Below are 24,379 nucleotides of genomic sequence, written 5' to 3' on the forward strand. Positions count from 1 at the left end.
TGACGAAGCAGAAAAGGAGATGGTGGGTGGAGATTTTGTACGTGTGAGGGTAAGAATAGATGTCTCAAAACCATTGAGCAGAGGTCGAAGAGTTGTTCTAGATGAGGGAACCAAGATTTGGGTCTCTTTTAAATATGAGAAGCTCTCCAACTTCTGTTACTGGTGTGGCTTGGTAACACATGATGAGAAAGAGTGTGAAAAATGGCTAGCCGGGAAAGGTTCAAATCATCAGGTCCAGCAGGAATACGGTGCATGGTTACGGGCCACTCCGTTCAATCCAGGAAGGTCCTTATACACTACGGTCTTGGGAATGGGTGATGGGCTTGGTGGAGTGACGGAGAAGACGTCTGGACAGAATAATGGAGTAGCGATGGAGATTCCGTTGGTGGCTTCACAGGGCAGACCTTCTCCGGCAGGGGTCAGTAACGGTCATTCCAACGTGGATAGTCCTCGTGCCTTTCACATGGAAACAGCGGATATTGTGGAAGATTCTGTGCGGAATTCCAGCCCATCATTATCACCAATTATACGGGTAATTAATTCCACCCCAAATTCCGCCCCATCAAATAACCGTCCACATGATTTTGAAAATCAGATTGAAGAAATTGATTCGGCATTGAATATGTTTGACTCCCACTCAATCTCTACAACTGTCAAGCCAACTGTTATCCCCACACACTCACAACCCGGTGCAAACAATTATGAAATAAATGCAGATATTTTAGGAATGAATGCACTTAGTAACCCCCCCCCCCCCCCACGTGACCAACCATGCTACCCCACTTGACACCACTACCATACGCACGTGGAAGAGAATGGCTAGAAACATTATGCCACCTGAAAGCTTTACCCAACACTCTGTTTTAAACAAAAGAAACAGAGAGATTGACGAGGAAGACCATCCTGAGTTACCAAAGAAGAAAGTCTTGGTTTCAAAAGATGAGAACACAGAAACTTCAATGGCGAAGGCTGCTGTGCAGTCCCGCCAAGAACCATGAGCATCATTGTTTGGAACTGCCGCGGGCTTGGGAACCCGCGGACAGGAACAGAGCTTGAAGTAGTGATTCGAGCAAAAGACCCCTCCGTTCTGTTTATAGCCGAAACGTGGGCGGATGAAGCAAGGCTGAAAGAAATCAAACAGAAAATCGAATTTGATAATTTATTTTTTGTAGAAAGAAATAACAGGGGTGGAGGTCTAGCACTCTTTTGGCGAAACTCAGTAGACTTGCATGTCGATTCTTTCTCGCCAAATCATATAGATTCCATCATCAATAAAGGGAAGGAGGAAGCATGGCGTTTCACAGGCTTTTATGGCGAACATGTGATGCATAAAAGGATTGACTCGTGGAATAAGCTTCGACAACTTCACAGAAAGTTTAATATCCCTTGGCTGTGTGCCGGGGATTTCAATGAGATTATGAGAAGCTCTGAAAAATTGGGAGGAAGCAACAGGAACCAATCACAGATGCAACTATTTCGGGATGTAGCAGATGAGTGTGGCTTTATTGACCTCGGTTTTACAGGGCCCTGGTACACATGGCAAAAACATTTTTCGACAGGTCATTCATTATGGGAAAGACTTGATCGGGCCTTGGCTACTAACGATTGGCTTTTAAGATTTGCAGGTACAAAAGTCCACCACCTCAAGTCAGATTCTTCAGACCATTGCCCACTATGGATAGATATGGCGGGCCTAGAATTTCAATGTGCAAAAAAACCATTTCAGTTTGAAGAGGCGTGGCTGTCGGACCATACATGTTTAGAAGTTGTTGAAGCTAGTTGGGAAGAAAGGGGAGTGGATGATCCAGCAACAAAAGTCATTAGAAAAATTGAAAGGTGTGGCCAAGAACTAAAAAGATGGGAGAGGGACCACTTCGGCAACATTAGAAATACCTTGAAGAAAAAGAGGAAAGAGTTGACTGAAGCTGAGAAGGAGGTGATGCACACTAGACAAAACTTCAAAATTCAGAGATTAAAGAGTGAGATTACAGAGTTGATGGACAAGGAAAATAGGCTATGGTTCCAAAGATCAAAGGTGCTATGGGCTACTCAGGGTGACCGAAACTCAAAGTATTTTCACAGCCGGGCTACTCAGCGAAGGCGAAAAAATACCATCCAGAAGCTTCGGTCAACAAATGGGCAATGGAGCTCAAGCAATGATGAGGTAGCCGAGATACTCATTGGCTATTTCCAAGACTTATATATATCTGCAAATCAGGTTTCATGTGATGCAGCCACAGAGTCTATTGAGAAGGTGATCAATTCAAATTTGAACAATCGGTTGGCGCAAGAATTTACTGCATGGGAAGTTCAGAAAGCAATTAAAGAAATGGCACCTCTCAAAGCCCCTGGACCAGACGGAATGCCTCCTTTGTTTTACCAACACTACTGGGGTACAATTGGTAATGACGTTACTCAATCAGTGTTACATTTTCTTAATTCTGCTTGCCTCCCTGATAATCTCAACCACACTTTTATTACACTCATCCCAAAAAAAAACTCCCCCGAATATGCTTCTGATTTTAGACCCATCAGCCTTTGTAATGTTTTATACAAAATATTTTCAAAGGTCTTGGCAAATAGAATAAAGAAAATTCTCCCAATGATCATCTTTGAACATCAAAGTGCTTTTACAAAAAGCAGACTAATTTCTGATAATATTCTAGTTGCTTTTGAATCTCTCCATAGTATGCAGAAACATGTGGGCAAGGAAGACTATATGGCTATCAAATTAGACATGAGCAAAGCCTTTGACAAGGTGGGATGATAAAACCTACTCGTGGTATCCGTCAAGGAGATCCACTGTCACCATTCCTTTTTTTACTTTGCACGAAAGGCTTAAACGTTCTCATCACTAAGGCGAAGGAGAAAGGTGATATTAAGGGTTATGCCCTATGCAGAAATAGCCCAAGACTAACCCATCTCTTTTTTGCAGATGATAGTCTGTTATTTTGTAGGGCAACAATCCAGGAATGCCAACAAGTTCTGGATATACTTGAACTTTATGGAAGATGTTCGGGTCAACAAATCAATAAAGCAAAAACTACCATCTTTTTCAGCAGGTCCACATCTGAGGAAGTAAAAAATTAGATCAAATCTGCCTTGAAAGTACCAGAAATCTTACAATACGAGAAGTATTTGGGATTACCATCTTTGGTGGGAAAAAACAAAAAGGCTAGCTTCAACTACATTAAGGAGAGGGTATGGAAAAAAATTCAAGGGTGGAAGGAAAAGCTTCTGTCTTAAGCGGGTAGAGAGATCCTTATCAAGAGGCTGTGGTCCAAGCAATACCAACCTACACAATGAGTTGCTTCAAGCTTCCTTTAGGACTTTGTGGAGATATTGAGAGCCTCATAAGAAAGTTTTGGTGGGGCCAAAAAGGTGATAGAAGAAAAGTACGTTGGGTCAAGTGGGACACCCTTTGTAAACCAAAATTGGAAGGGGGTATGGGATTCAAAGACTTGACAAACTTCAATGATGCCCTTTTAGCAAAACAAGCATGGCGATTACTTCACCAAAAAAACTCTCTTCTTTATAGAGTTTTTAAGGCGAGGTTTTTTCCAAATTGCTCTATCCTAGAAGCTTCTTACTCAAGTTCGGGGTCTTATGCTTGGCATAGCATACTAAAAGGAAGAGATTTATTATTGAAGGGAGCACGGTGGAGAGTGGGATGTGAAAATGCTATTAGTGTGTGGAACGATGCTTGGTTGCCTTCTAAAACTCATCCGAGAATTGAATCACAAGTGGTAAGTGGTTTTGAGGAGATGAAAGTTTCTGCACTCATAGATCCAATCACAAAGAAATGGGATCCTAATATGTTGAATGGACTTTTCACCCCACTGGAAGCAGAGTTGATTTTTAGTATTCCATTGTGTCAAAATACAGTGGAGGATACTGTTGTGTGGCCGTTCACTCCATCAGGAACTTATACAATGAGATCGGGTACAAGGTTCCTCACAGCAGACCATGCACCAATCCCACAAGATGTTCCTGTACAGCCAGGTAATGAAGTGTGGAAATTAATCTGGAGTCTCAATGTGCAAAGCAAAGTCCGAAACTTCCTTTGGATGACCTGCCACAATGCTTTACCGGTAAAACAAAATCTGAGACGAAGGCATATTATAAATGAAGATGTCTGCGAACTGTGCAAACAAGAGACCGAATCGGTTTTCCATGCACTCTGGGGTTGCGCACAACTTACACAAGTGTGGGGTTCTTTACCAACCTTTTCGTTCAGGCAGATGACGGTGCTTTCTTCCATTCAAGAAATGCTCCTGTACACGGACAAAGAAAAGAAAAAACCAGAACTGTTGGCATCAGTAATGTGGACTATTTGGCATCGCAGAAACCAGGTCCGCACCTCTCCAAAGGAATTTCCACTAGCACAAGTCGCACCAACAGCAACTCAAGCTTTGGAAGTCTTTCAACAAGCTAACTTAGATGCTGCCACACACTTTAGAGACCCTCATCGTTCGCGGGATTGATGGTCACCACCGGCGGAAGGAGAGATCAAAATTAATTTTGATGGAGCCCAATTTAGAGATATGGGCAAAGCGGGATTGGGTGTTGTTATTCGAAACAACAGAGGACAAGCTCTGGCTGCTCTCTTGGAGCAAGCAAATCTTCCCTACTCTCCAGACATTACAGAAGCTTTGGCAGCTGCCAGAGCTATTTCTTTTGCACGGGGGCTCGGCTTCACTTCATTCATTTTAGAGGGAGACTCCGCAAATATTATTAAAACACTAAAGTCTGAAGAAGCATCTCTATCCTCCTTTGGTCATATTCTCAGCTTAGCGAAATCCATGATGGCAGATGGCAATATTAGATTCTCTCATGTGGGTCGAATGGGTAATATGGTAGCACATAAACTAGCTCAACATGCTAGACATGTTAGGGGTTTTTCGGTATGGACGGAAAATGTCCCTCCACACCTATCTCATGTACTTTGTGCCGATCACGACTGATTTGTTTCTTCTACCTTAATAAAGTTAAAGTTCTTGTTTCTCAAAAAAAAAAAAAAAAAGTGATCAGAATGATTTAAAAAAAAAAAAAAAAACGTCATCAGAATGTTTATAATACAAAATTTTCAAGTTTATACATTTTTGTCCAAAAATTACCAGTATCACACAGGCCAAAATTGTGTAAGTTATGCATTGTTGCTCCCTTAATTGTGTAAATTTACACAATCACTATTTATTTTGCATTTAGTTTTTTGTTTTTTCTTTAAGTATCTTAGAATGAAAGAAGAGTGTGGATAGTTGTTAGTGTGTGTAAAAAATAAAATTAAAAATCAAGAAAAAATAATATTTTAATAAAATGTAGTGTGAAATAGATAATTAATCTGATGTGAGATGTTTTGAAAAATGAATATGTAAAATAAAAAAAATAAAAAAAATTAGATTTTTATGCACAAACAATTTTTGCACGCTATACAAATGCTCTTAATAATACAGCTACAAACAAAATTTCTCTCCATAGTTTGAAAATAAATCCTTCAAACTTAATCGGGAACGGGGCTATTTGATGGCTGGGGGCGTATGGCAAAATAACCTAGTAATATATATATATTTTTAAAAGATATCTGAATTTGTACCTAATAAAAATCTCCTCTGCTCCCCAAACATGATCCTTTGCTCCCTTCCAAACAGCAGCAGAAAAAATTCGCATAATCTACCAAAACGATTTGGATAAAGCCCAAACAAAAAAACAAAAAAAAAATCCTTAAAAAAATTTCTAGGTTTGATACAGATATGTACTATCTCAGCCTATTAATTTCTAAAAAAAAATTATAAATCCATATGATCACAACCCCATCTAGTTAATCCGCTTCACTCGTTCTTGGAACCCACCTATCAATGATAAAGCAGGTGTCTCATGTGCCCATACCTCACGTACAGGTGTTTGTCACTTTGTCTCCTTTGTCCAAGAACGCACCAAACGTTTTTAGCGACATGTATATTTACAATACAACAATACCCAATAGGCATTTATTTTAGGGTTGGTTCAATGTAAATCGAATTCCGAGTGTAAAATGAATGTAAGAGAAAGTGAATTCCTGTAAGGAAAATAAAATTTGAGTGTTTGGTTCTGTAATGGAAAATAGTCCGGAAAACGATTTTTGGTGTTTAGTAACATTCTGAAAATGCTATTTTCTTACAAATTTTTCATATTTTCTCAGCTCCCAAACAAATTTTATAATAAAAAATTTGGAAATATACACTTAACACAACCAAAAATCAAAATAAAAACATTTTTTATTCACAAACTCGTCAGATCAGGAAAGAGAGAGAACGAGGAAAGAGAGGATTGGAGTGGATGGAGGACGGCGCGGCCAGATCGGGTGGGTTTGGGGGTGGAGTGGAGTGGGCTGGTGATCGGTGGTGGCCAGATCAACAATCGACGGTGGTGGCCAGATCGGTTGTCAAGATCGGTATTGAGCTTGGGGCTTTGGGCGACGAGATCGGTGGTTCGATCTAGAGACAGCAGCGACGGCGCGGGTGGGTGGTGGGTTGTAGATCGGTGACATGCAGTTGAAGATTCGGCCATGGTTGGTCAGAGGAAAAGAGAGAGAACGACGGAGGAAGAGAAGAAGGACAGTGGACGGAGCTTGCACGGTGGACGACGGATGATGGACGGAGCTTGCACGGCGACCAAAGCTTGTACGGTGGTCCGATTCCTCTAGTGCGCTCTCTCTCTCTCTCTCTCTCTCTCTCTCTTCGGGTTGTTGAAATCTGAGTGAAGTTGGAAATCAATTGAAAGTAAAATGAGTATGTAATTGGTTTTACAAAGTTGGGGTGTCTATTTTATGGTCAACTGAAATTGGTTTTCAGATTGACCGAATTTTCATGCGCATCCAAACACCCTTAAGGGTGTTAAATATCTTTCGGACCCTTAAAGGTGTTAAATATTTTTCGGATTTCTTTTACCATGGAAACAAACGCAGTCTTAGTTTTCAGTTTTCACTAGAGAAACACGTTTACTCTCTCCAGTAGCTGCTGCCGCTTTTTCTTATCTTATATTCAAAATGCGTGGCTGTGAAGTGTTGCTACATTTTAAGTCATGAATTCCGACAAAATTCACTTGAAGACTAGGTGGGATGTTTTGACTATTTTTTGACTTGTGTGGGTTTTTATTTTATTTTTTCACATCTAGTTGAGCCATTCTAAGGATAACAATGGTGGCGAATTGGGTAATTAAATTGGGTCAAAGACATGAATTTGTGTGACCAAGAGAAAGAAAAGGAAGTGTCAATATAAGATTTAAATTCTAAATTAAAAACATGTGCATAATATTGTACACTTTTTATAAATGTGTATGATTTTATACAAATTTATTTAGTCTATAATGTAAATCTTACATGGATATATAGTGTAACGTAAACCAATAATTTTTCGAAAGACAAAGATATATACTATTTATAAAAATAGCGATAATACTTAAATGATACACCTCTATTGACCGATATCAAAATATTTAATTTCCCTGACCAAACCAAAATAGTCAAGTCCCATTTTGATAGATTATATTGCAATATATTAAGAAACATCTATTTTGTGTTTTTTCATTTGTTGACAATATTATTTATTAAATATTATTGATACTAATATACTATATGGATACATTACAACAAAATGTATTTTCAATGACGAAAAAATTAGTCACTAAAAGTCCAGTTTTTTGTCACTAAGGACCTTTAGTGACGAAACTCATTTCATCACTGTAGCCCCGTCACTAAAAGTCCTGGTGACGAAAAATTTCATCACTAAAAATCTGATTTGATTTTTTTTTTTTTTTAAAAGCTTTTAGTGACCAAACCGTTTTGTCACTAAATGTTTTCCTCACTGAAAACACTATTCAGTGACAAAAATATTTCGTCACTAAAAACACTTTAATTTACTAAATCATATTTAGTGACGAATAATTTCGTCACTAAAACTATGTTCGGGTACATATAGTGACGAAAAAATTCGTCACTAAAACTATTAATAAGAAAATCCAGGCACATATAGTGACGAAAATTTTCGTCACTAAAACCATTTCTTACAAAATTTTGCTATATTTAGTGATGAAATTTTCGTCACTAAAACAATTTTTTGTTGCTATATTTGGATTTTCGTCACTAAAACCATATCTTACAAAATTTTGCTATATTTGGATTTTCAAGGAATTTTTTTTTTTTTTTTGGCTCTACTTTGCCCCCTCTATTGAGATCCTGACTTCGTCCTTGCTGCTCATATCTATTTTTATTTGGTATAAATTTTGAAAATTTAATTGTTGAATTACATGTTCTTTATATTCTTAATATAAATGTCAAATTTCGTTCAAATTAGATGTTATTTACTATTCGATCAATAAATTTATTTTTTATGCATAATTTTAGAAAAATATAATAAAATAAACATTTGATTGATAATATAGCAATTGATATTTGATCTTTTTGAAATTTTGCAAGTATAGAAATTTAATAAGAATATGCAATCCAATGATTAGATTTTCATAATTTTAATTCAACATAAAGACATATGGTCAGTTTGAAAATACCTTTTTCCTGCATCAAGTAACAGACCTCTTCATGCTCAATGGGATATAGTGACAGTGACGCTACTTGAGTTCATTGTATCATAGCATTGGGAAAATAATTCCCTTCAGACTGAACATCTTGCTTCACTTGTTAAAATTGACAAAGTTTAGAAGAATAGACTTGTTAAAACTTAAAACTCCATTAGTTTCCAAGATAGCATGAAAAAGCTTGCAAGAAACTTAAACAAATTTCTCTCAAGTCAGAAGAAAGGGATTTTTTTTTATAAGAAGAAAGGGATCAATTGGCGGTCATTTGATTGAAAATTTATCATAAAATTTAAATGCATATGTATGATGTCTAGACATGGCAACACAAGTTAAAATTTACTGACCCGACCGACCTGAAAATATACGAACTCGAATTTTTTGACTCGAAACAAAAACAGGTTAATCCATGACCCGATCCATTTTTAAAACTTTCTTTTTGGTAAATAAAATTAAGACATTATTGATTTAATTGTTTGTTGTGAGCTTTATAGTACACAAACCAAATTCAATTGGCAATATATAATGGACATTATTATTATTATTATTATTAATTTTTTAACATTTGTTGGATAACTCTATTTATATATATATATATATATATATAATATCATTTAGATACAATGACTTTGAGGAAACAATTGAAACATGTACATAATTGCATGCAAATGAATTGAAAGATGAATGATTGAGGTATTTTGTAATGAGTAAAGATTTTCAAATATCAAATAATAAAGTACATGCCATGAAAATTTAGTTATAGTAGAGTTAAAAACATATATTTAAAATTATAGGCATATATGAGAAACATTCATAAGTGTAAAAAAAAGTGAAATCAAAGTATATTAATGAAATTAACATAAATTATGGATGCTTAGACATATTTTTTTAACAATTCATGTTCAAAATAAATGGATTTTCAAAATAAATTATGATACTTTTTAGAGTATGTGTTGTTTAACAATGACATGATATTCATAAAAGAGGCCATGTATAAATAAGTAAACAATCAAACTTTAATGTATATTATTAAATTGAAATAGAGTATGTAGACATAAAAAAATTATGATGCATTCATAACCATCTGATTGATCATGATCAAGTATTTATAATCAAATTGATTTCCAATTGATGATGTGTCAACGGTGGACAATCAACAAATAAAATCAAGCCACATGTCAAGTCTTAATTTGAGTCACCACCACTCACCTATATAAAAAATGACATGTGTCCAGGCCACATGGCAGCATCAAATGAAGAAAGCCACATGGCAACGTCAGAAGAAAAGACTCACATGGAATGTTCTTATTAAATGCAAGTCCAAAATTAAAGTCAAATTTGAATTTAAATTAAAAATTTGTAATTAACTCTCAATAAATGCTGAAAGAAAATTTTCAAATTAAAGACCATTGAGTTTCTTATAAATAGAGGCTTTTTATATGAGAAAAGGGACACAGAAATTCAGAGAGAAAAACCCTACTGACATTTTGTCAAAATAGAAAGTCATCTCTAAGTCCAAAAGAGCACCTTTGCTCCCTCAAAAATCAAGCTCATTCCTACTTCTTCAAATCAAAGTAGGGATTTCCCTTCAATTTAAATCGAGATCAATCCAATAGCCCTCGCATCAAATCAAGTACGTTCAACTGCTCATTCAACTTGGAGACATTAAGGCACGATTCAAGATCAAGCTTCACAATCCTTTGGATCATAAAGTTTCTTGGAGATCGAATCAGAGGAGTCTATTGTATTCTTTCATTATAAAGAGTCACACAGAGGATTGTGCTCACATATATACAAATCAATATAAATTGATAATTTATTACACCATTTCGTGATTGTGTGATTTATCCTTTATGAATTTTGTGTGTACAGAGTATCAATCACAATTGATATTAGATTATAAAATTAGTTTTCAAGATTGTAAATTTCTTATGCTCCATTTTTTATTCATTGTCAAATTAGTTATCAAATAAGGCATTTGTAATTTTTTTTATAAATATTTTGGGATGTTGATATTGTGTAAAAATGAAACTTGTATGTTTGTTTTAATTATCCTTTGTGTTATTTTGTTTTGATTAGTAATGATGGGATTTGTATAATTTCAAAATTATTGAATAAGTATATTAATTCGTTTAGCTGAGCTCATTTTTTTATCTAAGTGGTGAATTTAAAGTAATGCATTTTACAATTTTACATCAAGTAATTTGTTGCATGACTTTACAAGTGGCAAATACATATATTTGTCTATAAAACTTTTATAGACTACTAATGTATGTGGTGAGTGATCATAGGTAAATAAAAAAAGTGATGTTACTTGATGTATTTACCAAAAATACATCATATAAAAAATATGTATATGCCACTTGGCCACTTGGTAAGTCATGCAACAAACTACTTGATATGAAATACATTAATTTGAATTCAACTATGTCAAGAAAGAGTTCAAATCAACAAATTGATACTTGTTCATTACTAATAAAATAAAATAAATCTTAGAATTGCTAATCAAAATTAAAAAAAAAAAAAAAAAAAAAAGTCTAGTTTACCATTTGAAAAATTAATTAAAAAGATTACACAAGTTCCTTTGTCATACAATATTAACATCCCAAAATAGAAAAAAAAAAAATTACAAATATCCTATTGGATATAGCTAATTTGATAAAGATTTTTAAAAAAAAAATTACAATGTTGAAAACTTATTTCATAAGGACCTAAAAAAAAAAAACATTTAGTTTCATTCAGCTACGCCCAATAAATTCAAAGAGTTAGGGCATGTTTGGTAAAATGTAATAGACACTTTAATGTAATAGTTATTCTTATAATTTAGTTTTTTTTTTTTTTTTTTGACAAGACATTTAGTTATTCTTTAGTTTGTTTATATTTTTATTACAAGGAATAGTCATTCCATATAAATAACTATGCTTTAAAATGAAGAATAACTATTCATCTCTAAAAATGTTTTAATATTTATTCTTTAGTAAGCGTAATAATTTCTAAAATTAATATATTTCCAAATAAATAAATTTTTATATACATATAACAATTATAAAAATAAAAAATCATTAAAAATAATTCATCTCTCTTTTAAATTTAAAAAAGAATATTAATTTTAAAGGAATATAATTGTATGAGTAAGATATTTCTTAAAATAAATTTTAAATTTTATTCTAAAGTTACAACTCACAATCAAACTTATTAATATGTTTAGTTATTCCATTACAACATATTTTATTTATAATAATAAAGATAAGTAATCTTCATTCAATGAAAAGTGAAATTTATCTGTTATTCAATGTTTTGAACTGCTATGTAATACAATGCATTGTATACTAGCAGGTGAGACTTTTTTTTTGGGCTGGATATAAATTTTACTCACAACCAAGAACAACTCAAAAATACAACAAGAGGCTGGGCCTGGGGCCATCTCTAGCTAGCCGAAACCTGACTCAGCGTGGGCGACAAGGACCGGCCCAGGCCTCATAATGAGACATTACAATTGAACACTGACCTGTAAATTGGGAAAAACCTTAATAAAGTACCAGAGATGACTGCACAGGGTCTTGAATACACTTCGCGTTTTGTCGAAATAGAAGATTTTATGCTGCCATTGCCATAAGCCTCCTTTGTGACTTTCCGTTTCACTGCCAGATTTTACATTCCCATTTTCTGCAGGTTTTGGTTGGCTTCTTGTATCATTTTTGGTTAATGGCGAAGGCATTGTTTCTGCATGGTGATAGAAACATTACTGTATTAATAATAGAAGTGAAAAACTTACCAAAGCTCAACAAAATAAGAAGACCCATTGCTCAAGAAGGAAGGACGCCGTTACATTAAGCAGTGTAAAGCAGAAACAGCCAACAACCAGATAGCCAGGTCTGAATTTGGAGTTAAAAAAATAAATAAATAATAATTCTAAAAAACGAGTTGGGGCATCGACCAACTCGTTTTTATTTAAGGTCAAAAATTCGGGTTCAGATTTGGTATTTTTCTTCAGGTTCAAGTCAGGTTATCGGGTCCAAATCCAATTTTGCCATTTCTAAGAACTAGGAATGGTGGATGATGTAGTGGAATCTATAGAGTAGCAGATCAAATTTCTGTAGTACATATTTTTTGACTCAACTTCAATGCTGCAGTGTGAAGTCATTTTGATGCCTGATGGAGCAGGATCCTACAGAATCAAATGGAGGGCAACTGCTTATGTGTGCAAATTAAGACAGATCAGGCAATAAAGTATTACCTGGATGCCACTCTTGGGAATGTGACACAAAAGGATACTGCAATCAATTTAACTCTTAGACCATTATGACTCTTCTGCTAAAAAAAAGAATCACAAACTTCATTAATGGCATCAACTTACCTAAATTTTTTCCCATATTTTATGATAAGAACCGCTTTTAAAATTCCCACATTAGATTTTTTTTATTATTTTTAAATTCTATTTCAGTTAAATATTATTTCTTCATTCATTTTAAAATTATTTTTCACTTTTCAAAGCACCAACTCTTTTTTTTTTTTTCTGGTGTTAAAAACCACAAACTTTTCTTTATTGCAGTTATAAAGACACAAAAAATAATCAAATACTGGTTTAGGAATGAACAGTGCTTCTAAAATAGGTAACCAGTAGCCAGTAGGGAGTCTAAATTGCTCCCTTACCCTATTTTAGGGTAGCTGTCTAGCTGATGCCAATACTCCTATCAAGTGGTGGTGTGCAAATATCAGTTAGAAGGGTCCATTCCCGCATCTTGACAGGCATAATGAATCTGGCTAATGCGGCACCATGACTTTATATGCATGTTTTTTGGCCTAAGCTTGGGCAACTGTTTTGTCTATTTGTATTATATTCTTATGGCTGTCATGCATGGTTGGGTCAGATGTGGTGTTCTAATGTTCTGGCTTCTATCTGGTTTTTACAATGTCACAGAAAAAAATAAATGGAAATGTTGTTTACCACAACCTTTTAACTAGAAAAACCTAATTGTTGAAATTTGAAAAATTGCATTGCAAACTATATTATCTTAGCAGTCGGATGTGAAATCTTTAGTAAAGGATAAAAACATATGCTGAATATAGTATAGTTGAGCACACTTTGAATAAAATACAAATAGATTCAAGCTTCCACAAACAGAAAATTAAATATGTGAAAATTTTGCTCACTTATATGTAGCGCTTGCACAACAGGCCATTTAAACAGTTCCTACCCTCTGATTGTCATTGTCTTCTCGTTCCCTTGAAGAAAATGCTTGAAAAGCTCCTGATTGGAATATCTGTAGGAGCCAGTCATATATCTGACAAACTAATTGATAAATCTTTTTAAGCAAGCTTGGTGCTGCATTGAAAATTAAATTAGCTGTGTAGTAGAGAAACTGATATATTTGTTTGTATGCACACAATACCCCTATAATCAGGATTGGCAAGAAATTAACCATGAGCAGCCAAAAAGGAGAAATGATTATTGAGATAAGTAGCTCAACAGCAATGATTCCAGAAACCAGAGATATAAGCCTGAATAGGAGAAGATACTCAGCCCCTTGAGGTTGTAGTTTTATCCCCATATACGCAATGCTATACACAATTGCGGCCATGATGAAAACCAAGAAAGTAGCAAAATGTGTTTCAAGTGGTGAGAGGCCCAAGCCTTGAAAGTGGAAACCAATTGAGGCAGCCAGAATTGAGATGAGGGAGGCAATAAGGGCATAAAATGCTTCGAAGAAACCGTGTGCTTCATCTCTAGCATATACACAAACAAAAAATATTTCAGCTTTAATATCGCTTTTTCTTCCAAAAATAAGAATCAAAATCCACTTAACTTCTTATATATAAAAAAAAAAGAAAAAAAAAAAAAGACACCTTCAGCTTTATTAGATTTCTCTCCCAAATCTACCACAATGATGAATGAGCGCAATTCAACGTGAAGATATGAAAAAGCCACTAACAATATCATTTCATTCACATTTACTAGTAGAAATAATCTATGACAGTCTGTCTTATCGTATATATATTGGCTGGATATAAGACTTATTGTTCCTCACACATGCATTAGTATTTATGTTGAAATATAAACAAGAACAAACAAGGTTTAATCCCAAAACTTTGTAATTAGCTATGGATCATCAATAGATTAATCAAAGTCAATTACATTTTTTTTTTTTTCTAAATGCATATATTTCTCACAAAAATTTATTCATAGTAACTCATGTAATACATGAGAAAGTAACATACTATGATTTCCCCCCTTCCTTCCTGCTAATTTTTATACTAATCACCAATCAGAATACAATGGGAAACTCTGTTCTTAAATCTTCAAGGAGTCCCAAAAAACCAAGCAAAACAACACATACCCCCTTTCCCTTGAATTTGAAATTTAAAATATTGCTTTTTTCCCCTAAAATAAAAACCAGCATGAATAAGTGAATTTGAGGTTTTCCAATGTAATAGTTCATTTCCTCCATTTACTTTGTCTGATTTGCTTGATAGATGTAGTCTTTAAAATTCTTAGTTCTGTTTTGTTCTCATGCCTACCTTAGTACACGTCCTGTGTGCTTTGGCCTATTGTATTAGTTTTCTATCAATGAAGTTTTATTACTTATAAAAAAATAAAAATCCTGCATTTTCTAAGCAACAAAACAATAGGAAAATCCAACCACCTGATGTAGAGGATAAATTGGGTGCTTCTGGTAGGTTAGGGTTTAGGAGGAATTGTGAATATAGGATTCAGAATTGTAGAACAAGTGTTAGCACTCAAAATTAGGTAGGGTTTGATAAGAGTTTTTTTGACCACATGATAGAGAAATTATGTGGGATTTCACGGTTTTCATAGGTAAGTGTAAGGGGTTAACTTGGGATTTTATAGAAGAAGAAAAAGATAGAAATTAACAGTGTTCAGAATTGACACTAGAATTTAGCTCATAGGCTTATTTTGGATTCCATATTTTTCCACAAACAACTCCTAATCAGTGCATCCTCAACCCTCCAATTGGCATACCTAGGATCCATAATAGGAGGGAGATCATCATTTATATAAGTAAACATCTTCCTATCAAAAGAAAAACCTCAATAGCCTAGGCGCATTGTGCATAATAACTCCCCTTAAGATAAATCAAAGTAATAGAGAGCATCTCAGAGGGGAATAAGAAATTGGGCTGTATACCTTCCTTGGATTCCAATAAGCACCCAATCAAGACAAAGAAAGTAAACAAACAAATAAGATGTGGCTCCTGTAAGCAACACTAAAAATATATAGCAACAAAAACCATGTCTGACACTCAGTCCACAAAGAACCTGTATTCCCACAAGACAACCACCATCACTCCTCACAACAACCCAGAAATTAAAAAAGAAACACAACAGTTCCAAACCAACATATCAGATGCAACCATGGAAGATTAAATGTTACTACTCTAGCAAATTCGCCTATTCAAGATTTATTTTATGGGCCATGCTTGAAGTCTAAATGAAGTAAAAGTCATGTGATTTTAAAGGTCTAGTTATGTGTTTTCTGGTTAAAACAGTTTTTTATTTGGGCTTTTATTTAGTAAGTTAAGGTCATTTTTGTATTCGGGAGTAAATTTGTGATTTCTGCAATCCCTACAAATTAAGGATATTTTGGTAGTCTAGTTGATTTTAGGATTTTCTAGACTTAAATATCTTACATTTTATTTTCTTAGACTCCAATGACCCATGGATCAGAAGTGTAACATAAAAGACAATGGGATGCACTACCTGACTGGGGTAAACTGGAAGCAAAGGAAGAAGCAACTCCCTTTTGCTGAGCTAGGAAATTAGCATACTCTTCCTTTGGTATGGAGATCAATTCTATCTCTAGAATCATCTTGGGAGTTTAATGCAGTCAATGAAGGACAAAGTTCAAGCACAGTATTCATTACAGTTTTGCCTTTGAATACAAAATTGACCATAACATGTCAATTAAAACTAATATTGAAACCATTTTAACCTAAGGACAAATATAACTAAACCTTCTAAATCAAATGATTTTTACTTCAATTAGACTTCACAATAGGCCCTTAGAAGAATTATTAAGTAATAGCAAATTCATCTTCTATGGAATCAAACCCCTAAAAAAACAGTGACTCTATAAGTAAAGCATACCATGAATTGAGAAATACTTAAGAAACCCAATTCATATATATATATATATTAAAAAATAAAAAATAAATAAAAAACAAAATGAAAATGGGCAGCCAAAAATAAAAATCAATTATTTTCATAGCCGCTAAAAGCAAACATGCCTTCCAGCTTCAACCAATAATTTTAACAATACGTATTAATAAATATCATAGACTTAAGATGCTTAAGTAACACTTCTAAATAATCCATCCCAAATTATGCATATGCAGGAGCAAACCCCTAAGTACAATGAGCTATACAGGCACATATACAAACATATTTATACAAGAACCAAAATCTTTTTGATAGGCGATAAAGAGCTACCAAAATTAAAACCATTAAAGTTGATACTTATAGAAAACAAAAGGCAAAGAATCAATTATGAAACAAAAATTGATCCAAGTAACAATCAAATTTGAAAAACGAAGAAATAGAGAGAGATTAAAGCTAGAACCCAAACCTGTTCAGTCGGTGATAAATAGCTTCCCATATTGAATCCTTCAATTTGATGGCTAAATCCAGAGCCGCATTGCAACTGAGATTTGTAGAAAACAAAAGACATAAAATTAATTATAAAATTAAAATTGATCCAATCGTCCAAGTGACAATAAATTTGAAAATTTTAAAAACAAAGTAAAATAGAGATAATAAACCGAGAACTCCAAACCTGTTCCACAGGGCATAAAAAGCTTTCAAAAGTAAAACTTTCAATAGGATCGTGAATCTCCCACTCCCAGTCGCATTTGAGCTGAAACTGATTAAAAAAGAAAATCATTAAACAAAAATAGATGCAAGTAACAATCCAACATGTAAGCTGAAAACAAATAAATAGAGTCATTTAACATTTGAGACTGGCGAAGAAGAGGGCTATGATAGGAATAGTTTTGGTTAGGATTGAGCCTTTTTTTTTTTGGGAGAGAGAACGCGAAGGTGAAGAAGAGACGTTGTTCGAGCACTAATTTCTAAAATTCCTAACGTTGTCGCCGAACTTGTCGGAAACTTGAAAATGGCATAAATATCCGTGAATGAAGTAACATTTTGATACAACTTATTTTATCTAAAATTAAAAACGAGGAACTGTAATTTATTTCATTAATAAATAATTTTTAAATATATGAATAATATTTTGAGATTCATAAATAATATATAAATAATATTTTTTATTTCTATGAACGTGATTTTACTGTTTATATTCTGATGAAAAAAAAAAAACACGCAAACATGGGTTTGGAAACACGAATCCAAACCCACCCCATTCAGCCAAAAAAATAAAAAAAGAAAAACTATATCCATAGGACTATATAATATTATTTCTTTCAGACCGTTGCGTAGAGAGGGGGGAAATAATAATAATAATAAAATCTAAGGAAAATTCTTTAAAACTTTATATTCTATATTAATTGTAAACGATTTACAAATGTACATATTTATTTCGTTTATCATGTACGAAATCAATAATCACCCAAAAATTATCATAAATTCTTGTTATACAATATTATTACTCATGCATTTTTTGAACTAAAATTATAATTTTTTTTTGAGAAAGAACTAAAATTATAAGTTGATGAATAAAAAAAGTTGTGTTTAGTTCACACAGGTATGTTACACACAAGTATTTTATAAATTGAAATTGTAACTATTTTATAAATTAAAATTGTAACTTTAATTCACAATTTCAGTTTATAAAACATACGGTGTACCCAAAAAAAAAAAAAAAAAAAAATACTACTACCTTAAAAAGATTTAAATCATCCATCCGACATTTTATTTTAATATTGTGGGGCCCGGCCCAAAAATGATGGGCTATTCCAAGCTCAGACTCGTCCGAGGAGCGTCTTATCCAAAGAAAAGCCTCATATGAAGCACTATTCAACCCCAATAGCGCCAAGGAAACCTGTCCGAGGAGTAACTCCTCCTCGGACATCACGAAGCTCAGACGAGGAACTTGCCCCAGCCATTTCAGCTCGTCTTCCCAACATATAAAACGAATTAAATTCAAAATATCTCACGGAAGGCTACCACCACATTAATTGCGCCCCAACCACCCTCTTGGCCGCATTAATGAGGAAAAGACTCCTGAACAGTACCGCCTTGGCCTCTGCAACTCACAAAGGGTCTGATGAGGGTGTCTGATGGGACAGGTGCTCAAGTGGATGCTTGGATGATTAACAAGTGTAAGGCTAAGATGAAAAGAAGAAGAATATATAATGTAGTGAAGTCCCTCAAAGAAGGGGACGGCAGAACTGTATCAGGAACAAAAAAAGAAATAAAATCAGACTTGAGAAAGATCCATTCTGGTGTTTTCTATTTTCTTTTTGCAAACCATACTGCCCATGCATAAGACCGAACAAGTTCACTGAGGCCAAGTTCTTTGACCCATCCTCTACAAATAATTATTGTGGGTTGCGCTTTGGGCCAGGGCCTAATCAACACAAGTTGGGCCAGGAAAATCGTGCAACCACAATTGCCGCCGTCTGTGGGAAGAGCTAGGGCATCAGCTAGTGTAACAGTCGAGCATGGAAGAACTAGATCCACACCAGGAGGATCCTCACCAAGCTAACTCCCAACGAACACGACCTGCCGAGTCCTAGAGGCAAAATAACCCAACCAACCCAGGCGGCAGGGGGAATCGTGAGGGGAGTGTGCATACCACCCGGACGAGCCAGAGTCACACTCAGATAGGAAGTCACGTGTCTCAGAGGCGAAATAGTCACCAGGTCATGCAGCGAGAGATAGATGACCTAAAAAGGAAGTTAAGACGTGCGCAGCGAAGACAATCTCCCTCTGACTCAGGCGAGTCTTCTAGTCCGGATGACGTGAGTTACAGACAAAGGTCAAGGACCCCCCCCAAGCGAAACCTTTTCTTACGAAAAGGAACCACGCCTTGTACGGAAGTATGAGCGCCCGTCCAGCAAAGGTTCGGGGAGCGACGCCATGAAGAAGGCGTTGGATCAGGTCTCAAGATCACCCTTCACGAATAGAATCGAAGGGGCTAAGATGCCAAGACGCTTCAACCAACCGGCGTTCGCCATTTATCACGGCAAAGCAGACCCGGTGGAGCACGTGAGTCAGTTTAATCAAAAAATGGCAATTTACTCGCAAGACGAGGCCCTGATGTGCAAAATCTTCCCCTCTAGCTTGGGATCGATGGCAATGAGATGGTTCAACAACCTGAAGACAAACTCCGTAGGCTCCTACAAGCAGCTCACTCGAGCTTTTTGCTCCCGTTTCATTACAAACACCAGAGTCCCTCGACCTCTCAGTTCGCTACTGTCCTTATCCATGCACGAAGGAGAAACCCTGAAAGCGTACTCGGATAGGTATTGGGAGGTGTACAACGATTTAGATGACAACCATGATAACGTTGCTATCAGCACGTTCACAAGCGGCCTCCCCACCGGGCATGGCTTAAGGAAATCCCTCACCGGGAAACCGGTTACTGACGTCCAACAGCTGATGGATAGGATCGACAAGTACAAAAGAGTGGAGGAGGATCAGCTGCAAGGGAAGGGAAAGGAGAAGGTCATCCCCTTTAAAGCAAATAATTTCAGAATGGAACGTCACAATCCTGGTCAGCCGAGGAGAGATTTTCCGCGACAGGCTGGGCAGAGCAACCCGCAAACAGTGAATGCCGTATTCAGAGAGCCGGTACAACAAGTGCTGGAGAAAGTAAGGGATGAACCCTATTTCAGATAGCCGGGAAAGATGGCTGGAAACCCTGCCAATCGTAATCAGAACTTGTATTGCCAATATCATCAGGACCATGGGCATACTACTGAGGACTGCAGGAATTTGTGGAATCACCTGGATCAATTGGTCCGAGAAGGAAAGCTACGTCACCTGCTGCACCCATCGAGCGGCCATCCCGGCCAAGCGACACAAGAACCTCGAAGGGATGTGTCTTTAAGACCCCCCACCGGGACGATACATGTCATCCTCGCTGCACCAGGAAGAACTGGGCCACCCATCCCCAGGGTATTAGCCGTGGACCGCCTTCCCTCCGAGGGCAGACAAAGGGAGCCCAAAAGGATAAAAAAGGGAAGCTCTTTGATACTGGGATTCTCGGATGAGAATAAGAGAGGAACAATTCAACCTCACGATGACGCCTTGGTGGTCACCTTGCTGATTGGGGGTTTCGATGTGAAAAGGGTATTAGTAGACTCTGGGAGCGCGGTGGAGATAATGTACCCCGACCTATACAAGGGGCTGAATTTGAAGTCGGAAGACTTGACAGCTTATGACTCCCCTCTCCTCAGCTTCGAGGGGAAGCTTGTAACGCCAAAGGGGCAAATCCGACTGCCCGTACAGACTGGGGCGGAAGTGGTGGAGGTGAATTTCATCGTGGTCGACGCTTATTCACCCTACACCGCGATAGTTGCAAGGCCATGGATCCACAGCCTAGAGGCCGTGACCTCCACACTTCACCAGAAAGTGAAATACCCATCCAGAGGACGAGTGGAAGAGATCCGAGGAGATCAGGCCGTGGCCAGGAAGTGTGTGGTGGCCGCCATTTTACATCGACCCTTGGTCGAGACCTCGGCTCCAAAGAGCTTATAACAACCAGCCTCCTCGGCAAAGCAAGACGAGGGGCTGGCCGAGGAGATAAGGTGTGAAGGTTTAGATAGGGTTGCTGTCAGCAATGACCCGAAGAAGTTCTTTCAGGTCGGCTCTGAATTGCCCTCTCAGGAAAAGGAGGAACTGGTCAGATTTCTCAGAGAAAATGTCGACGTGTTCGCTTGGGACGCCTACGATGCCCCTGGAGTTGATCCCAGCCTCATCTGCCACCACCTGAACGTCAACCCCTCTTTCACTCCGAGGAAGCAACCACCCCGATGCCCTTCAAAGGAACACGCTAGTGCCGTAAGAGACGAGGTGGCCAAGTTGAAAAGAGCAGGGGCTATCAAAGAGGTCTTCTATCCTGAGTGGTTGGCGAACACAGTGGTGGTAAGGAAGAAGATGGGGAAGTGGAGGGTCTGCGTGGACTTCAAGGACCTGAACAAGGCGTGCCCCAAGGACCCGTTCCCTCTACCCAAAATCGATCGATTGGTGGATGCAACCGTGGGACACCCTCGAATGAGCTTCCTGGACGCCTTCCAGGGCTATCATCAGATACCCCTTGCGCTAGAGGACCAAGAGAAAACGGCTTTCATGACGCCCATCGGAAATTATCATTATAAGGTGATGCCATTCGGGCTAAAGAACGCGGGCTCAACCTACCAAAGGATGATGACTCGGATGTTCGAGCCACAACTGGGCAAGATCATTGAGGTGTATATAGACGATATGGTTGTGAAGAGTAAAAGGGTGTCCGAGCACGTGCAAGACCTTGGAACAGTCTTCGCTATCTTAAGGGAGCACCGGTTGCGGCTGAATGCCTCCAAATGTTCATTTGGGGTCGGGTCTGGGAAATTCCTAGGGTACATGGTCACCCATAGAGGAATAGAAGTAAGTCCTGACCAAATCAAAGCCATTAACAGTCTACAGACTCCTCGGAACCCGAAGGAGGTGCAGAAGCTCACTGGCATGATTGCGGCATTAAGCCGGTTCATATCACGATCGGCGGATCGATGTCGGCCTTTTTACCTCCTGATAAACAAGTGGAAAGAGTTTAAATGGTCGGAGGATTGCGTTCAGGCTTTCCAGCAGCTTAAGGACTACATGTCCCGACCACCCATCATGTCCAGTCCGGAGGCAGACGAGGTGCTGTTTGCCTACATCGCCGTAGCTCCCCACGCCGTAAGCCTGGTATTAATACGGGATGATAATGGGGTGCAGCGACTGGTGTACTATGTGAGCAAATCACTACATGAGGCCGAGGTGCGATACCTACCTTTGGAAAAGGCAATTTTGGCGATAGTGCATGCAACCCGGAAGCTTCCTCATTACTTCCAAGCGCATACGGTCATCGTTCTGACTCAGCTACCCCTTCGAGCCGTGCTTCGAAGCGCTGACTACACTGGAAGGATCGCCATGTGGAGTGCTCTTTTGGGGGCTTTTGATATTAAATATATGCCCCGACCCTCCGTCAAAGGACAGGTCCTCGCAGACTTGGTAGCGGAGTTTGCTGAGCCCTCTATAGAAACGATGACCGAGAAGAAAGAACGGGGTGGAAAACTGGTTGGCGCAGTTTCGGCCGGGGAGATTATGCATTGGAAGGTCTACGTGGATGGCGCGGCCAACCAGAGAGGATCAGGAGTTGGGATAGTTTTAATATCGCCGGACGGCGCCGTCATTGAAAAATCATTAAGACTCGGATTCTCGGCTACGAACAATGAAGCCGAATACGAAGCCTTGCTTCAAGGAATGGCAATGGTTCAAAGGTTGGGTGGAAGAGTAATAGAAGCCTTCTCGGACTCCAGATTAGTGGTCGGACAAGTGATGGGAGAGCTGGAAGTTCGAGATACTAGGATGCAAGAGTGTCTGGGACAAGTCAAATGGCTATAAGAGAGCTTTGAATCCTTCAGTCTAACGCACATCTCCAGGAGCGTAAACACTCATGCAGACTCGCTGGCCACTCTTGCCACGTCCTCGGCACGTAATTTGCCACGAGTGATCCTAGTCGAAGATCTAGTCAAGGCCAGTCCCATCAGTGGAAACCCGACCCAAGTCCATCAGATAAGACAGAGCCCTAGTTGGATGGACCCCCTAAGGAATTTCCTCCAAGATGAGATCCTACCGGAAGAAAAACTAGAAGCCGAGAAGATACGTAGAAATGCTCCTCGTTTTTGGCTATCAGAGGACCGCAAACTCTATCGGCGCTCCTACTCTGGACCGTACCTGCTCTGCGTACATCCAGAAGAGTCCGAATCTCTTCTTGAAGAGTTGCATGAGGGAGTATGTGGAAGTCACACCGGAGGAAGATCGCTGGCGCACAGGGCACTCACCCAAGGATACTGGTGGCCGAACATGCAGAGACAGGCCCAGGAGTACGCTAAGAAGTGCGATTAGTGCCAAAGATTCGCCCCAAATATCCACCAACCCGGAGGGGTTCTCAACCCATTCTCCAGTCCATGGCCGTTCGCGCAATGGGGTCTTGATATTGTCGGACCTTTCCCCAAGGCTGCGGGGAACAAGCGATACATAATAGTCGGAACCGATTACTTCACTAAATGGGTGGAGGCTGAACCTTTGGCCAACATCAGGGACATGGACGCCCAGAAATTCATCTGGAAGAACATTATCACCCGCTTCGGAACTCCAAGAACACTCATTTCCGACAATGGTCTTCAGTTTGACAGCAAAAATTTTAGGGAGTATTGCCGTGAGTTTGGGATCATTAATCGATATTCCACCCCCGCATACCCCCAAGGAAATGGGCAAGTCGAGTCATAGTGAACGGATTGAAGAAAAGATTGGATGAGTCAAAGGGGAGATGGGTAGAAGAACTACCGCACGTCTTATGGACCTATCGGACAACGCCACGGCGTTCAACCGGTGAAACCCCCTTCTCAATGACTTACGGGGCTGAAGCTGTGCTTCCGATCGAGAACAATTTCCCCACGTTGAGGTCTAGCTCGTTTACCCCAAGCGATAACGATGAGTTGCTAGGAAGAAGTCTGGACCTAGCCGAGGAAAGAAGGGAAAAGGCCACGATTCACATGGCCTATTATCACCAGAAGTTAAGACAAGGGTATGATGCTAACGTCAAATTGCGGCCTCTAGGTCCAGGTGATCTCGTGATGAGGAAGAT

General features: G+C 38.0%; 2 protein-coding genes across 2 annotated transcripts in view; one reads left to right on the top strand and one right to left on the bottom strand.

Annotated features, from left to right (window-relative positions):
* LOC126703421 (uncharacterized) overlaps nt 1–17,637 on the bottom strand; it is a 40,455-nt gene extending 22,818 nt beyond the window's left edge. Inside the window, exons 1-3 of the mRNA XM_050402380.1 lie at nt 17,533–17,637; nt 17,357–17,443; nt 17,150–17,224 (exon numbers count right to left, since the gene is read on the bottom strand). The gene's annotated coding sequence lies outside the window, so the exon portion shown is untranslated. The remainder of the gene's footprint in view (nt 1–17,149; nt 17,225–17,356; nt 17,444–17,532) is intronic.
* Nucleotides 4,545–4,964, top strand: LOC126704225 (uncharacterized). The gene has a single exon (XM_050403242.1). The coding sequence runs from the start codon at nt 4,545–4,547 to the stop codon at nt 4,962–4,964; it is 420 nt and encodes a 139-aa protein (XP_050259199.1).
* Nucleotides 17,638–24,379: the final 6,742 nt, after the last annotated feature.

The sequence above is a fragment of the Quercus robur genome, chromosome 10 (assembly GCF_932294415.1).
Source record: "Quercus robur chromosome 10, dhQueRobu3.1, whole genome shotgun sequence".
NCBI classification, from domain to species: domain Eukaryota; kingdom Viridiplantae; phylum Streptophyta; class Magnoliopsida; order Fagales; family Fagaceae; genus Quercus; species Quercus robur.